The 18,987-nt window shown below is 37.9% G+C and overlaps 1 protein-coding gene across 2 annotated transcripts in view; it reads right to left on the minus strand.

Moving 5' to 3' along the window:
• The window catches only part of btaf1 (BTAF1 RNA polymerase II, B-TFIID transcription factor-associated), a 91,777-nt gene that overhangs the window by 59,564 nt on the left and 13,226 nt on the right, over positions 1-18,987 (minus strand). The window contains exons 2-5 of one of the 2 annotated variants that reach the window (XM_080205578.1): positions 16,496-16,619; positions 8,620-8,734; positions 4,337-4,480; positions 2,703-2,866 (exon numbers count right to left, since the gene is read on the minus strand). In XM_080205578.1, coding sequence (XP_080061704.1) covers positions 2,703-2,866; positions 4,337-4,480; positions 8,620-8,734; positions 16,496-16,619 — 547 coding nt within the window. Of the gene's footprint in view, positions 1-2,660; positions 2,867-4,336; positions 4,481-8,619; positions 8,735-16,495; positions 16,620-18,987 lie in introns of both variants that reach the window. The other variant, XM_080205577.1, reaches the window with a different exon arrangement.

The raw sequence follows: 18,987 nt of genomic DNA on the forward strand, positions 1-18,987 counted from the left end.
GTCACAATGATCAACTTGGGATGTTGGGTTTGTGGTCATCAACAAATATTTTGTGAAAGCTCTGAGTGCGGAAATACGCCACAAATACAATATATATTATTACATCATGTCATTTAAAAGCAACTTTATTTGAATGAAGCTTGCTTTTCATCAGCCAGAAGTTTTAAACTGCATCCTTGTAGGTTAAGATAATTTTGGAAAAACACCACCACTACTGTTTCTACAGTTTCCCATCTTTCCAAAAAAAGAAAATTTCTCTATTTAAAACCAATTTGAGATTAGTTTATGCAATTACCCATTTATAGCAAATCTATTCTCAAATGAATGTAAGCAAAAACAGATAAATAGACACACTATAAAAGAAAACTTCTGACTTTTTATTGCTTTAGAAATATTTTACAAAACTTGAGAATATTCCAACTGCAGCATCAAAAATTTCAAGGACACAGCCACAACTGTGACCATTGTGGATGGGACTTCTACCTCAAGGGTCCTTGATTCTGAGGAAGGCCCATTTTGTCTTATTCTAAGATCTTTCTCAAAAAGAGGCGAAGCTGGGCTCTTGGTAACTCTCCAGCCACCAGGCAAGACCCCCCCATTGCGTCCACTAGATACAACCCATTGTTTAATTGAAATTGTTTTGTGTACAATGCAGAATATTAAGTGTTGGTTTCATCAACTGATATAACACCTTGGATTGTCTTTTTTCAAAGCTGGAACTGCAAAGACACTGTTTTAAGACAATAATACTAAGTCCTACATTGCCAAGTTTCTAGAAGCCTCTGAAAGTGGAATGCTGGGGAAATGTCTGGGCAGTTCCCTAATGGACTTCAAACTAGCCATCATCTGAACTTTTGCAAAATATGAGGACAATAGGCCATCAGAGTTCATGATTCAGAAGCTGCCAGGAATAAAACAGGACTAACAAAACTCATATGCAAAAGTGGTGTTAAGAACCCCCTGAGCAGTTCCAATTGCATCTGGATAGTTTTGATAAGCATTGAAGCTCCTTTGTTAATAAAAAAAATTGTCCTCCACTGTGGGCCAATTGCAGCTGTCACATGAACAGATCCTCACTTGTCAAAAGCTATCATTATAAGCTTTCCTGTTGTTACAGCAAAATAGGTGCCTGCAGAAGGCTCTGGTAGTATACAGAAGAACACTGCAGAATTCAAACATCATCTCTATCTGCTATTCTCAAGTTCAGACCCTCGCTCTGTTACATTCTTTGGAATATATCAGAGTATTTTAAAATAAAATAAACTTTTAAGTGTCATAGCATCCACTTGGAGGACAGATTACAGTTTAAAGTGGATGGTCTTCAGAAAATTAACCAGCTAACATTGCTCTTGAAATCCCAGGTGTTGTCACCAAAGAAATGTACATTTCTTTTTTCCTTAAGTACTTAACTCTTATCAGTTCCACCTCCTCCACTCAATAACTTGTTCTGTATGCTATTGCGTCTCATGTATTTGAGATGGGTTTATAGTCTTTAAATAAGTCTTTACCAGAGTGAGTTTAAATGTCTTATACTGACGTGGGTTTTTTGAAACAACACTATGTCCTTTCTTGTCAAAGGACGAGATCCATCTAGCTTATTTCTTCAGTTAGCTTACACAGAATCAAATTCATACTGAACTGAAAAATTGCAATTTAAAAAAAAATCAAACTTTGTTCAGTCTCAGGGTGGAAGAAGGAGGAATTTATTCACCCTTTGGAATTGGTCACACAGTTCATATGGATAGAGATATTCCCCAGATCAGCCTACTTTTATAACTTAACATTTGCCGGAGTAACAGCTGCTGCATTGAAAGCAATTAATGCTGAAGTGGTTGGAGAGGTTTTAGACAATAGTTAAACTGTGAATTGCAATGTCTTTGCAGATTCCCAAACTCAACTACACAGTGGATGAGAAGAATTTGTCGACCAAACATTTTCGACAAGGGATGTGATGGAAATCAGTAGAAAAAGTCACTACAGGTCATTATCATGGACATTCCAGGTTACAGCATTGATGTAAGCTGATGATTAGAAGTTGTATGCATGTCCATCTTGCTAGACAAAAATGGTGCCAAGGAATTAACTATATAGAAATTTAAATAGATGATCTAAAAAAATCTATTTAAAAGGTTCAATTAATCTCATTTTGCTTAATATATGCAAGTTTAATATCAGTATTGCAGAACCAGTGGCACACTGCATCACCTGCTTGGCCTTATTCTCCCTGGGGCCAAGTTTAAATGTAGCCCAGAGAAAGATGTCTATTTGCCATTCGTTGTAAAGAAACTATACAAAGTAACTTTGGAGAGTCTCAATTCAGGTTAGAAACACATTAAATCAGTAGAGCTGGTTGGTATGCTTGAAGATGATACTGGATACAAAGTGGTAATCATTCCCCAGTGTTTTCAAAAATGCTTGCCTTAAATTATCAAAGTATTTAAAATTGGAATTGTTAATTGTACTAATAAGGAATTAGTATCTTCTGAATAATCTTGCCCATTTTCACAACCTTTGAGTTACAGACACTTGCCAACTAACAAGCAACTAGTGTCATATGGTTAACCGGTATCAATTCCAACAGAATCTGCATTAATACTTGCAAGAAAACCAGTTAACAGGTACATGCATGCTACCAGAAGCGCAAAAGAAACCAAACCTACTGCATGATTCCTTGAAGACAAACAACCCGAGGTTCTACCTACAGGTTGTTTCAGTACTGCTGGAGTTGGAGAAGGATTATAAATGAGATCTTCATCATTAAAGAGCTCTTCAGTATTCATTCCAAGAGCTGCTCCCATGTCGAGGCCCAATTTCTTTTGCAACAGTTTTCTCTGATGAGCTATTCTCTCCTTGGGATCAATATCTCCTGCACCATAGAACACATAACGGAGTTCTTTAGTACGTGGATTAATAATTGCAAGGGAAAGTACAATCCCAATTCTCACTTACGGTAACATTTTGGAGCACCTCACTCATTGAGTATTGTGAATGTGGCAATCAGCATGTACTAATAAATAAACAATGACATATAGATAGTGCTTTTTATACAACATATCTCAGCATGAGGAAAATTAAGGAAGGAAGGGGTCTTAAAGTTTTTTTATTTAAATAGAGACAGGGAGTCAGTGAGGTCAAGACGTTCAGAGAAAGACCCATGCGGCTAAATGGAGGGGAGGGCATACAGTCATAAAAATGCTCAAAGTCAGAGAATCCAAGTATTAACCCCAAAGTCAAAATTAGTAAAGACACGATTCGTGGCTTTAAATAGGGCTCATTCAGCATTGAGAAGGACAAAAGCTGAACTGGGGGCAATTCGATTATAGTCTGGGGGAGACGGGCACAATTTAAAGGCACACATGAAGAATTAAGGGAAGGAAAGCTGGTAATGGGCAACAGTTTGCAGAGATAGAATAACCGAAGACAATATTTTTATTATTTTCTTTACACAGCATCAATGTCACCATTTCTCAGCTCAAGATCCAGATGTTGGAGAATATATTTCCAGCTATACTGGAAAAGTATGGATCATCTCTGACTTCAAGGCTAGCTAGGAGAATGAAAGGCTATGAAATCTCAATTGATGGATTGGATATAATTAATGAGACCATCTGAAGGATAAGTCTGGGATTAACTTTTGTTTTCTTCTCACTGTATCTCTAATTTTGTTCTATTTGCATCACAATTCTCTACAGAGTCAATTTTCCAGAGAAGTGAGAGTCTGTAGGGAACTCACGGCACTGTGTAAATAAAACTATTCATTTGGCTACAATAAGGAGCTAACAATGCACTAATCTAAAAGGCATGAATGCTTAAGCTGTTAACGTAGCTAAAACTGAAGACTAATAACCACTTATCCTTAACCTGAGAAAGGTGAAATTCTTTATCTCCAGTACTAAATATAGGATATCCCCGCTAAACCGACTGCTTGGCATTTCCCCAGCTTTAGACTGGAGCTAAAAATCATATCTGATTGGGATACAGCCCCAAAGTACTTGAGCCTTCCCCCCCCCCCCACCCCCCCCAGGAGGATTACATACAATTAAATTTGGCTGTATTGTTTTACTCTGCTCTCATTTGTCCTCAATAACGAATAGGAGCTAAATCACATGCAAATTCTATAATCAATACATGGAACATCTTCAGGTTTAGTTGTTAATGATTGAATTCAATTCATGGAGTTATGACAAATATAATTTAACAGGAGCAGTAAGATCCAAGGATGGTGTAAAAGTAACTTTGACTTTGTTAGGCTCATGGAATAAACTTCAAATCAGAATTCAAATAAATCCACCACTTCAGCTAATGTACACACAATTTGGAAAAAAAACAAACGTACCTGACTTTTCGTGTTGGATCTCAAACTCTGCACCAGCAGAGCCAAGAAGTGATGCTCCATGTTTCAAAAGCCGTGATATATCAAACCTTTTAAAGCTCAAACGATCCAAAGATGTTTCATCTGTTGACATTTCTGAGACAGACTCTAAAATCAAATTCAGCAGAAATTATTCATCATTACAGGAACTAACAGAATCCACATTAGGCAAAAATACAAGAATCATTCTGGACTTGCAAGTTTTCACTTCGGAAAGAAAATATTCCAAGTTCAACACCTTTGGCTCCATTTCATATCAGAAAATTTTTGTGTAATGAGTTCTGGAAATGCTGTAAAATTAGATAGATGCGAGTACAACCAGATTCAAAAGCTAAACCCAAAACACAACTTTGCCTTATAAAATCATGGAACATCTACAGAAGGAGGTCAACTTGTCCACGTCAGCTCCCTGCAAGAGGTATTCAGTTAGTCCCACTCTCCTAGCCTAACTTGTAGACTTCAAAGCATACTAAATCTACAAAGCAGCAAGGATTCATGATACAAAGATAGGATAAATTAACCTTAAGATGTCTGAATAGCTGCAGTACAAAGGAACATTCTAGTCATGTATCAACCCACCAATTATGAGAACACCATGTGCTACTAGATAAGAATTTCAGCATGGGGTGGGTCATTTAGCCCTCTAGACTGTACTGCTATTCATTGAGATAATGACTGATGCATGACCTAACTCCATAAACCTGTCTTTTCTCCATATTCCTTAATCTTTTGGATAATAAAAGTCTACCAATTTCAGATCTAAAATTAACAATTAGTGCCAACTGCCATTTGTAGAAGAGACCTCTGTGTAGAATTGTTACTAATTTCACTCTCACAAGTTCTGGCATGAAGTTTTAGATTATGCCCTATAGTCCTCGACTTCCAAACTGTGGAAACAGTTTCTATATACCCTATCTGTTCCCCTTCATATCTTTTAACTTTGATCAAATCACCCCATAACCTTCTAACTTTCAGGGAATACAACACTAGTTTGCATAAGTGCTTCTTGTAATTTAACCCCTGGAATTATCTATGCTGCACTCCATCCAAGGTCAATATATCCCTCTTATGGCATAGTGCACACAACTGCTTACAATACTCCAGGGTGTGGTCTAACCAGAGCCTTGTGTAGCTGAAGCACAATTACTATCTCTGTCATCCTCTGGATACAAAGGCCAGCATTGCATTTACATTTTTTGGTTATTTTCAGTACCACATACCTTTGGACTGCTACTGCTTTTCATCAGTTAGAAAGCTGCAGTTCCCTTCTTTTCAGATCCAAAGTGGATTGTCTCTCATTTGCCTACATTCAAGTCCATTTGCCACAGTTGTCAATTCCCTATGAATATCTCTTTGCAACATAGCTTCCACCTACGCCGCTCAAAATGCCCCCTAGTTTTGTGTCATCAGCAAATTTGGATGTATGGTTTTCTATCCCATCATCTAAGTCATTCATAAATATGCTAAACAGTTGAGGCCTCAAAGATCCATGCAGAATAGTCACATTCTATGAATCACAGTTCCTTCTCTTCCTGCACCTAGTGGTGCATAAGGCAAGCTTTGTGTTTCCATAGTTAAGCTTTTCCCTGGAAAAGGCCGCTAGCCTATTGCCAGAAGTTTATAGCTTGAGGTGCACCACTCTACATTAAGCATGGCTGACCAGAGGTCTCTTCCACTCTTGCTACCTGCCACTGGCATATTTTGGAAGGATTTTTCAGGTTGATGTTCAGTCTGTTGGCCGGGTTATGAACGCACCTTCCTTGGTAATCAGGTCCTGGAGTGGGATTTGTTCTGGCTCATAGGTCTGTCACAAGACCTCCACCAATTAGCATGTCTGCTCATTATCCCTATCCACTGTTTCCTGCCTCTCAGCCAATTTCCTAACTAGATCAACAATTCGTTTTCAACCCCACCAGCTTGAACAATAGCTAATCGTCTTGTAAGAGGGACATTATAAAATCAACTGCCTTTTGGAAGTCCATATAAACAACATGTATAGACATTATCTCACTCACCTCTTCAAAAATTCCAATTGATTTGTTAGGCATGATCTATCCTTTACAAATTCATGGCAATTCTCTCCGGTCAGGTTTAAGGTGTTGACTCACCTTATGCTTAGCCTTAACAATTTCCCGATGGATGTTAGGCTAACCAGTCTGTAAATTCCTTGGTTTCCTGCATGCACTTATCTTAAGTCACAATGACATGCACAATTTTCCAATTAAAAGAAACAGTTCTCAAATCAGAAATCTGAAAGGGCATTTGCAATGTTCTTACTCACTTCAAGTCATCTGGTGCTGGGGATGTCACATTTTGGTGCCATTATTTTCATTACTGCTGTATGGCATAACTTTAATTTTGTGGAGCCCGTGACCTGGATTAAATATTAAGCTTCCTTGGCATGTCAATCTTCTCCTCTGATGTAAATATTGCACAAAACAAACATGACTGCCATTTCCCTATTTTTATTGGTGCTATCGCCATTATTAGTTTTCAATTGCTTTTGATCATCCACAATATTCTAACGTAATTGCAAAAATTTTTCCTTTGTTGGATTTTGATGACCCTTGAATTTCTTTTCTCACTACCTTTCAATAGCACTTGCTACCTGATTTGTAACTTTTAACTTTCCTTTGAATCTTTCCCATACACTAGGATCTATGCTTTTTTTTTTGCAATCGTTGAAATCTATTCCGTTTTATTATATGTTATGCCTATCTTCTTATTCTGTCCATGGCTATCTTTTTTTTGGTAGATAGAGCTCTTGCCCTATTAGATTCTGGAACACCACTTGTGTCTCCTGCCAGTGTAATATGGCCACTGACACTCATCGGCACATGTGCACTTATTCACGTGCAGAAAATCAATTACATTGTTTCCAGTTGAGGTGCAGCCTCTCTGCAGTTTGAGGATCAGGCTGAGGGCGGGAGGGGAGGCTTCTGATACAGCCTTCATACGATTGCCTGAGTTAAAGGTAAGAGGCTCCGGGGAGGAGGTTCAGAAACTGTGGGGAGACTGAACCCTGACTGCACACCTGCCACAAGGTTCAGAAACTCTGAACAGCTTCAGTATCCAAATAACACCCAGTGGAAGAAGCCCCAGAGCTACAAACACAGGTTAAGGAAATAACAACTTTGTATATCTAAACATTAGTCATCAACAATTCTTCCTACAAACTACCAATAGTTTAAATGATCAATCCTCTAACTTCCAAAAGTTTAAACACAATAAGTACTTCTACATTTCATGAGACATTTAAAAAGCCCACAATTAAACCATTTGAAAGGGGAAGAAGTGCTGGAGCAGGAGATGCAGAAAATTTGGAGAGGCCACATCCTGACTGCAAGGAAAAACAATACTCAGGACAGGGGAATTAACGTAGTAAATATAAATGGACACCAGAACTAAAATACCAAAATATTAGCTTCAGAAGGTTTGAACACTAAAGCTGTTTTAAACCTGCTGGTTTCTGGTGAGTCACACTGACAGGGGGAAGCTGAGTTTTTAAAAATCTGTCTTTAAAGCATCTTTGCTTTTGGCTACTGTCTACTCTGTTGCTCACTATGATATCATGGAGTAGAACTGTACAACAGCACATGAATGGCATTGGCAGCAAATGCAACTTTAAAAAAATACCTGGTACTGATCTCTCTCTCCTTTTAACAATGTTGTTCTGTTTTCTGGGGACAGTTGCCAACTCATCCCACTGAAGTTGGTCTTAGCTAAATCTAGAATCTTAGTAGTAGTTTTATATTTCTCCCTCCCAAATGCTACACTGAACTCTATCACTTGATCTTATTAAATAAAAGTTCACACATTGTTAGGCTGTTACCTAAAGCAGGTTCATCACAAAATCTAATATGCCATGGTAATTCATTATGGTGAGGTGTACAATATGCTTGTGCCATTTGAAAATGAATACATATGACTTGTGAAGCAAGTGGAAATTATTAGAATCAAAATGCTGCAGCAACTGATTGAACATCCTGAAAATCCTATGCTGACACTACTGTAAGGCAAGCAGTTGTTCTTTCAACTAGTTTAGTTATCAGATTGGCAATCTAGCCATTTCACACAAAGAACAACACTATATGCAGCAAGATAGTAGGTGTTTCACCATACCCAAATTACTTCAATGCTCACTTTTATCTCAGTTCATTTTCTTATTGTACAAATCTCCTTGTAACTATAAAATCATTTACTTGGTTACGATTAGTGAACTTTATGAATGTACAGAATGGCAATACCTTGCTTTATCTTTGGAGTAGGGTTCCATTCAGCTACATTCTTCACAATAGCTTCTACTGCTTGGCCAGCTGCAATGCGAGTGTCCCAATTAGGGCTGCGTAAATATGTTAATACCTGTATTTTTGAAAATAAGAAAATGCTATTTATGAATTTACTAAACATCACTCAATATTTACAAGAATACTGAAGTAATATTCTATATTCATTAATTTGCAACCAAACAGATCAAGCAATTCACAACCATGTGCATACTCTGTCGGAAACTTGATCAGACAAAGTTGGGGTGGTAGGAATCAGAAGACCATCAGAGATTCAAAAGGAGAATTGGAATTTTAAGGCAACAAATCCATTGAAAGAATATTGAAAAGGACTTGAATAAGTATTTTAGGATGAAGAGGGGCAAATTGTGGGACTAAGCACTTTGCTCAAAGAGTCACTTGAGGGATGACATGCTGAATGCTGTAGATTCTGAGACTGCCTACAAGGTAAAGAAAAGCTTAACCATTCACTGCACATAGGCATTCCAGAAAATGAATATCTACTCGTCTGCTGCTTTTCCCAATTTCACTCATTTTCCACAAAAACCTGTAACACTTTATTTTAATAAAAGAAACAGGTTAAATAAATGAATGGACATCTATTGGGTTTGTTGTTTGTTATTGCCTCACACTCAAATGGGTTTCTTTTCCTCTAGTTAAAGTAGTAATTTTAGGGTCGTCAACTTTCTACTCATACTGCTGTTGTTGACTCAGCAGAAGAGTATTCTTTATGCATCCCGTGCCTCTGAATCCCATCATGCATCGTCATGGCCGTCTCCTAGGGGCAAGAGGCACAGTTCAGGTTTGATTTCAGTTAGTGAGCCTTTCCATGCTGGAATTTCCTTATGGTTGGTTACCTTGATGCTGGAAATTCAATGTGTTTAAGCTTATTTGTGTCAGAAGTAGGCTTAAATCAACAATGCAATGAAGTTACTGTGAAAAATCCCCTAGTCGCCACACTCCAGCATCTGTTTGGGTATATTGAGGGAGAATTTAGCTTGGCCAATGCACCTAACCAGCAAGTCTTTCGGATCGTGGGAGGAAACCGGAGCACCCAGAGGAAACCCACGCAGAGGGGAGAATGCGCAGACTCCACAGACAGTGACCCAAGCCAGGAATTGAACTTGGACCCCTGATGCTGAGAGACAGCACTTCTAACCACGGTGCCACCCAACCACATTGGTGTTACAAGCACCAATGAGATACTAACAGAGACACTGCACTTCAATCATTTTTCATTTGGAGAGGAAAGTTCAACCTAAACAAGTTAAGGAATTAAGGTTTAAATTTCTAAGCTTAATGCTTAGAGCTGATTTAAAAAACTGATTAAAAGAAAGCAAACAAAAAAAAAATCAGAAGGTAATCAATAGCATTGCACTTTGGTGATAAAAGCTTTAATCTTGAATCACTGTATGCATCTAAAAAGAAATCTTGGTATGGTCAGTCACAAGGATATTCCCGGGGCCTTCAAGTCTTGTTTGCTGAAAATTTCAATGAGAAACTCTCAATAACAGAAGAAATAGAAGAAGTGGTCTGTTGTATCTGCTCTGCAACTCCTGCTTAACCAACCTGCAACTGGTACATGGTAGAAACTGTTCCATTCTTCCCTATTTTGAATATTCTATTTGTATAGAAATTATAACATTAAATCAGTGGTTTGGTGCAATTATACAATCTTTATACAATTTAGAGATGCAGTTTATTGCATAATTAGGATTTGTAAGTTCTGTTCAATGCTTCTAGAGATAAAAATTGCTGGGAAGATTGGTTCCTTTAAGAAACAAACGTGTTACCATTCTGGTATATATGTAATATAGATTTTATTTAACCAGAGGCCATCAGTAAAAGATATGCACAAAGAAAGCCAATAGGGAATGAAGAAGAAACTTTTTTCCACCAAACACTGGTAATAAAACAAAGAAAATTACAGCACAGGAACAGGCCCTTCGACCCTCCAAGCCTACACTGACCGTGCTGCCCAACTTAACTAAAACCCCCTACTCTCTCGGGGACCATATCCCTCTATTTCCAACTCATTCATGTACTTGTCAAGATGCCCCTTAAAAGTCACATCTGCTTCCACTACTTCCCCCCTACAATGAGTTCCAGGCACCCACTACTCTAAAACAAAATCTGCCCTGTACATCTCTTTTAAACCTTGCCCCTCGCACTTTAAACCTACATCCCTTAGTAACTGACTCTTCCACCCTGGGAAAAAGCTTCTGACTATCCACTCTGTGCAAACCTCTCAATCTTGTAGACTTCTATCAGATCTCCCCTCAACCTCCATCACTCCAGTGAGAACAAACCAAGTTTCTCCAACCTCTCCTCATAGCTAATGTCCTCCATACCAGGCAACATCCTGGTAAATCTTTTCTGTAATGTGGAACTAACTACAAGAGGAAGTGGTTGAAACTAGACCAGCATTTGAGGGAGAAGGTTACAATGATAGATTTAGATGAGAAAAGATGGGAAATGCTTGAGTGAGCATAACCACCAGCATGGGCTAATTTGTGTTGAATGGTCCGTTTCTATGCTGCTATCCCATGTTTCATTCCATGAATGCCCAAAGGCAGGTCCTTGGCTCGTCTGCTGATACTTCACTTTGAATCAATTGCTTGGCAGTTTTTGTTAGTTGTGGTTTGTCATTGCCTTCTCATTTGCCCAAGTGCAAGGCAGTCTCAAGACTACTTCAGCTGGAATGAGAAGGCAGCCCATAATGCTGGCATTATTCTGCATCACACATTAGCTAATTGAGCTAACCAGCCCCAGTACCCCATGCAAAAATATTGATGAATGCACAGCCTGAAGATTCCAGCTTTTATTTAAAAACAATTAGTCACTCGGAGAAATTTGTGGTTTTCTTGAATTTGAGCTTGAACTTTGAATTATTCAAACAATATTGGAGAAGCGTGCACAACTCTGCTGTAGCTGATCATGTTATATATGCTTCCAGTAATGGCGTACACAAATTATTGAGATATCCCATACCCCACCAGTTCATGAGCAATAAGTGTTTTGCACCAATCTGGTTTTCAATGGAGACTCTTGGTGGTTTGTCTTGTGTAGAAGGAAAAAGTACTTGTCTTTACCATCAACTGGTGTAAAGTGAACAGTATATAAAAACTGACTTTGCAAACTGGCTGACTTCATAGTATTTTGCTTCACCAAACATTTTCCAGTTACTATGATGGGAGAAGAACAATTACCATGCCAGTGGAATATTTAAAAAACTGACAACTTATTTTTTCTTCAAAAAACTATTGACAGAAGTAACGCTATCACATGTAATCCATTATTATTATGGCAACAATTTGCTCCCAAATATGTTCAGAAATAGCAATTATTATTTTTTTAAATGTTGTGCAGATACAAAGCCACTTATATTGTGGAGAATGGTTTGTCTCAGAAATTGCAGGAACTTTTAGTTAATTATCCTGAATTTCTCAATTGTAATCCATGGCTCAAATAATGACTGTTGTTATTCATCAAGGACTAAAAGGATTAAATATGGCTTACTTGTTACTACAATAAAATTGAGTCACAAGTGATGCTGTAGACATTTATAAGAAAGACAGAAGTCTTAGTATAAATTGCGTGTTGTTCCATGTAGTGAATAATGCATTGTCAATTCTAGGAAAAGCAGGTCAGTTTACTAGAACTGAATAGCAATGGTTGAAATTAATGCAAGTGTTAGATAATTCAGAACCATTAAAAATGCCAAGTGTTGAATATCTATCATGAAAGCTATCTTCTGGTAAAATAAGTCATTATTGGCTTCACAGAAATTAAATACAAGGAACCTCTTACATGCCAACAAAATATCTGTTCCTCCTGCCAGTGATACAAGTCAGTTAAGACTGGCCTGCATTAATTTTGTACATTTTGTTTTGCGAGAAGAGAGGAATACACACCAAGCCTCTTTCAACAGCACCTTCCAAATCCACAACGTCTACTACCTCAAACACAAAGGCAGATGCGTGGGACACCACCTAATCGGAGGAGCCCTCCAAGCAACATAACATCCTGACTTGGAACTACATCACCATTCCTACACTGTCACTGGAAGAGAAGCCTGGAACTCCCTTCCTAACAGCACTGTGGGTGTACCTACACCACATAAAACTGCAGCAGTTCAAGGTGATGCTGACCATCACCTTATCAAGAGCAAATTGCGATGGGCAATAAATGCTGGCCTAGCCAATGATGCCCACATCCCTTGAACAAATAAATAAAACCAAAGATTCATCGTGAAGATGATCAGAAGACTCTTCCTTTGTTATATTTACCTCACGAATAACCTAATGGGGTGTTTATGCAGAATTCAAAAAGCTAGAATGCAAGTATGCATTGTTCAAATCTAGATGACGATGGAACGCCCGAGTCCTATGGATAATCAGCACATTGCTTAATGTCTCTATCAAAGAGGATGAAGCAAATAAGGGATTGCCAAAGTGCACCATGTAGCTTAAGATATGGTATGATTTCAAGACATCTGGGTTTTCAAACACCTGTCCTGCCATAAACAGTGAACTGAAAAATTATCCTGAAAATCCCATCCTGTCAAACAATTTTACATTCAAGCGACATAAAGCTGATTAACAGATGGGTGGACATTTTAAAATTAATGCCACAAGTAGAAACAGACAAATTGCTAAACTTTTATCTTTCATGCTTTGAATTCCAGACTCAAAAGCATACTGCAAAAGGATTTTCAGCACAATAACTTAGCTTTGGAAAAAGGAAAGGAAATAGTTAAATGAAAGTTACAAGTGCAGCTGATTTACAGCATGACTTGTGTCTATGTTTGCCAACCCTCATTAATCTCATTTTCTGTTTGTAGGACCTTAGGGAGGAGGAGGTGGGAGAGGTAGGATCAGGATATTGAATGATCAGCCATGATCAAAATGAATGGTGGAGCAGGCTCAAAGGGGCCGAATGGCCTATCCCTGTTTCTATTTTCTGTTTCTATAATGCAGAAATCTGACATCCAAATAAAAAGCTTGTTTAGCAGCAATTATGAACTTAGAAAACCTTTCAAAACCCAATTACATCTTATTCAAGAAGGTGCAACTTTTTCCAAGGATTTTTACCACAAGACGAATAGCATTATCAGAATTCGAAGTTAGTGATTTGATTGACACTGGGGAGGCTTCAACAGCACATGCTACCTAAAAAGATGCCGCAGCGCAGCAAATTCTTGTGAGCTATCCCCAGCATACCCTCCAATTCTACCTTTTACTTTTGTTTTATGCTCTTAAAAACTTAACTCTTAAACAACACTATATTCTGCACCCTCTCCTTTCCTTCTCCTCCAAATACTCCTAAAACAGTATATTTTTACTTGTGCAGTTTATGAAACAATACTTTTCACTGTATCCCAATACATGCGACAATAATAAAGTCAAATCAAGAACATAGCAGGATCACTGCCAGTAACTGTGTATATGTGGACTCCAGAATTGCTGTCAGTTTCAGAGGAGTAATGATGGTAAATACTACTAGTTTTGTTGTCATTGCTACCACAAAATTAGGGCCACTGAATTTCTGACGCTCAAGCGGAAAAATACTACTTATGCACTAGAGCAAGACATTGACAAGAAGCCAGAAACTTAGGAAAAAAACATACATTATTTATTAATTTTTATAAAAAGTACTTTTTCCTCTTTTCCTTCTTTTCAATTTGAATGTAAATGTCACTCGAGTGCATAAAGTAACTCCAAAAGCAAGAGCAAACAAATCTCTGCTCCTTGGAATCTTTTTTCATTTTTGATCCCCACTGGTTTTCTCATAACTCATTCCTTTGCTAGAACTGCATTTGACACAAGATAGAACATCTGAGAGAGCTGACACATACTTTGTACCAACCTAAATAGACTATCATGTTTTCAGGTCATAGACCTAAGATGCAACATACTAAAAAGTTTAAGATAAATATTGTTGACTTCAAGGTATCTCATGTTGTTGCTAGAAATCAATACTTTAACAATCTCCCGGCCACAAATTAAAACAGGATAAGCCACTGAGTAAGACAAAAAAAAGAGACAAGTTGCCTGGGCTTCAAGAGCAAATTGCCTGAGCGTAAGTACTGAGGTTTGGATTTCCATGAATTTTTCAATCTTGAGCAGCAAGTTCTCAGATGCCAAAGTCTGCAAAACTGTCGACAAGAATTCTAACAAATTTACAAACACATTATGCATGATTAAACAGCTTTGCTTATTGAGAAACAAAACAAAAGATGTATTTTATAAATACATTCAAAACAAGCTTAGTTTTGATTCTCGCTTGGATTAAATTTTTAAAATAGAAAAAAGTCTAAATTTGTAATCAATTTTCCTTTGGAAGGATTTTTAAAAACTTCAAGGCAGGTTAACTCTTTTTTTAAAAATCCTCCATAAAAAGTAAAAGTTTTTCACAAATGCACAAGGTTTGCTTAGTATAGTCTTTAACAAAAGTCAAGCTTTTCTCATCTTTTTAAAACATAATTACAACATCACATAACCTTGAAATCCAAATACATAGCCAAAGTGACACTTCTGTGCAATACCAAAGGATATGGCATCATAAGCCACCTTTCACAATAGACATTAAGTAAAGGTCCAAACCAGCTGTCCAGTGGACATTAATTATCCCATTGAACTATTTGGAAAGAGATTGTCTAATGTCCAAAATAACTAAAGGCCACCAAAAAAGATCTGGTCATCTAACTTGCTCAGTTTTGTGGGACCTTACTACGCACAGGGTTTGCTGCCATTTTTTGAATATTACAATCGCAATTACATTTCAAAAGCACTTCACAGACTGTAAAGCACTTTGTAGACCAGAATAACATGAAAAGCAGCAAGTTCTTTTTCTGCATCTATCTTTCTTGTCTCTTCACCTTGTTTGTAGCTTTTTAAAAAAGTCTGATTTTTATAACAATTTTCTTTTCTCCTCTGCAGACGGACCCCAGCTGAGACGTGGTTCATCAGTTATCTAGCGTTGTTCTGCTAATCACAGTTGAGTACAGCAGATTCTAACACTCTATTTACATCTCAAAGCAGTTGCTTCTCCAAGTTACTGGACAATAATCACCAATAAAAGGAATTATAGAGTCATAGAGGTTTACAGCATGGAAACAGGCCCTTCAGTCCAATTTGTCCATGTTGCCCTTTTAAAGCCCCTAAACTAATCCCAATTGCCTGTATTTGGCCCATATCCCTCGATCCCATTATGGTACTAACTTTTCTTGCAGCATCAGGATACTTTTGCATCTGATTATGGATGCATCAATGCCAGAATTTACTATCTAATTCACTCCTTAATAACACCTCACTTTAATTCGCCAACTGGTCAAAACTACAACGACCCATAGCTGACAAGTCATTTTCTAACATTGATAAGAGGCAATCTGAAACAGTAGGGACCCATTTCTGAAATAGTATATTAATTTATCATATGGTCTCCTACTTTTACCATCGTACACTGACATGGATTGGCACAATATTAATATTATAATGGAAATTTTGGATTTGAAACCTGAACAACTTCACAAAATATAGAGCTAGAAAGGCAACAATGCAGTGAAAACTCATGAGCTTTTTCCTTCATACCTTCCACTGCATAATTACTACGTCCACTCTAGTCTGCCAAACAAAACAGTGAAAACATTTTGATGTTTATACAAATTATTGCAAAACACACAATTAGTGGTGTAAATTCGTAAGTTGGTGATTTTTAGAATCACACTTCTCACTCATTGTAGGTTAGCCAAATATTTTCTATGCAAAAAATAGTGAAACACCATAACTGAAGGTACAGTTATACACACATCTTAGATCAAAATAACTGATCTTACTCTGGATAGGAGATTGTGTAGTTCGTGAGGATGAAGTTTAACTACTTCGCCCAATTGTTGAGCTGCAGCTTTTCTAGTTACTGGCGTGGTCCCAGTATCCAGTAAAATAAAGAGACGATCAAGTCTATTGAAAAGAAAAAAAGTTATTTAGCATTTCAACATTCCGGTAATGTCAATATAGTTTTTGGCATGAATTTAGTGCAGTTTACACAAGTTTTAACTAAGTTGAAACTCTCTTTTCAAAGTCATTGCAGTATAAACTCTGGGACAAACAATAGGGTAGGGCAATAGCTGCGAAGTAGCTGAGTTTTATTTATATCTTTGTAGCCAAAGCCATAATCTGAAATTAGAGACTGAAAGCTACTCATCAACCACTAAACAAGGACAAAAAGTGCCATAAGGCATCCATTATCAGCCCCAGCAACTTAAAAGGGCACAAGTTCCACTTTCAACTGGAATCTGCACTGAGAAATTGCCATTCTGACACACTTTCCAAGTTGAGTCTGCATTCCAACAGAGGATTTTAGACCTGCAATTGTTTCAAATTGTATCACTTAAAAACCAGTGCTTTCATCAAAATGTACTTACACTTGCAGCTAACCCATTTTTCAAAGGGTAGTAACACTGTTAGAACTGTGAAGTTTATAGGATTATGTTGATATAATTATCTTAATCTGGGAATGTTAAATGAAAGGAGTCATGTGACCTCAGTCTGTCTGTTTAATTATTAGGCCCAAGGGAGAGTCATATTGTGTTATTGAAAGACAGGTGCCAAATGTTAACATCTAGGGTCAATGACAGTTCCACTACATCCACAATGGGAAGGTCCCAAGTCTCTGAAAACCCAGAACGGTGTTATCAGTATCAGGTTGCAAAGAGTTGCGCTAGAATCAGCCTCATTGTTTCTAAAACATAAGCAGTGGTGATCAAAGATAGTGGATTAACATTTCTACTTGGATTCAAGGCTACTCTGCTTCCTGTTGCTACTGTGAGGAGTGCAGAGGAAGTCATTTTGAGACTAGGTTCAGACTTCACTACAAACCAGAGATATCACAGGCAAAAGAACAGTTACAATATTCAGCCTTGTGCAGTCCACATCCAACTAGGAATCAGACAAACATTAGCCAGGCCTACACCATAAACAGTTGGAATTCTGACTATCATTCACACAAGCCCCTTAGTGTCCAAAGATCTGTAGGTTAGATAGATAGCCACAGTAAATGCACAGGCCTGGGCAAAATGCTCAGAGGTGCAGACTTAATGGGCCGAATTGCCTCCTCCTGCACTGTCAGGTTTCTATGCTTCTATGGAGAATCCCCAGGGAAAACTCTCATGGTGGAAGAAAGGAAGAAAGTACACCCTTGGGAGGGAACACTTTGAATTGGTTCCAGGAAGTTTGATGTTTACTTAAGAGACCAGGTAACATAACAGGACTGAACTATTTGGTTGTCATCAAAAAGTAGAAAGGGGAAAATTTTATTAAATAATCGTCTATGAAAAGAAGGTAGTGGCTGGAATTCACTGGCCATTCATGCCCTGCTGCCTCTGCCAGCAAGGACGGAGAATCTTGACGCTCAGTCAAATCTCTGTTCGCTGAGACAGGATGGGGAATCCCGGTTGCAAGTGAGGTCTGAGAATTTGGCCCTGTGTTTCACTAACAGCATTCTACTGTTAGTTACTAATACAGTATTTCATGTTTTAAAAGAATGTTTATTGATGCTTCATCTTTCAGTTAATAACAGTTTAAAGATAAATTCAGACTTCCAGTTAACAGTTTCTACAGAATTCGTAACACAATAATCTTATTAGGAGGGTCTGTCTACAATGTCCCCCTTTTGTGGCACTGGTCATTAACAACAAGGTAAATTCAGAGATAAGGGAATTTATCCATTTCACTGACCTCATTTGATCCAAGCATACGAAAATATACCACACATATAGGACCAAACAGTCAGTCAATTTAGATTGTCCTAGTTTTTAGGATGTGTGTCCAGTATACTAGTCACAATTCAAAGTAAAATAGCAACAGTCCCAGCAATGATCCCAAAGCAACCCACTAGGTATCTCTTCATATTTCAATTGAGCTACATGTAAAACAAATTGTTGATTCCTCTGCGCAAGCAATTTTGGTCCTTTTTCAAAATCACTTGAACTATGTCATACTTTCAAATCTCATGGGGCCAATTTCCCAGTTGTGAGCAACATCCAGAGTCATGTTTACTCCATGCCCGCCTAATAGGTTTACGTTCTTAAAATAACTGCAGTACATTTGCCAGACATGATCCTTCTTCCTCTTACAAAGCATGCTGGCTCCTTTTCTTAGCAGTTATACACTTATTCAGTTAGTTCAATTACTTCAGGACATCCTACAATGATTCTGCATTGCCCTTTCATAGATTATCATCCAATGGCACGCCAAAGATGTGCGGGTTAGGTTGATTCATAGAATCAAAGAAACCCTAAGTGCAGAAAGAGATCATTTGGCCCAGAGT

The sequence above is a fragment of the Carcharhinus amblyrhynchos genome, chromosome 17 (assembly GCF_965287045.1).
Source record: "Carcharhinus amblyrhynchos chromosome 17, sCarAmb.v2.hapA, whole genome shotgun sequence".
Taxonomy (NCBI): domain Eukaryota; kingdom Metazoa; phylum Chordata; class Chondrichthyes; order Carcharhiniformes; family Carcharhinidae; genus Carcharhinus; species Carcharhinus amblyrhynchos.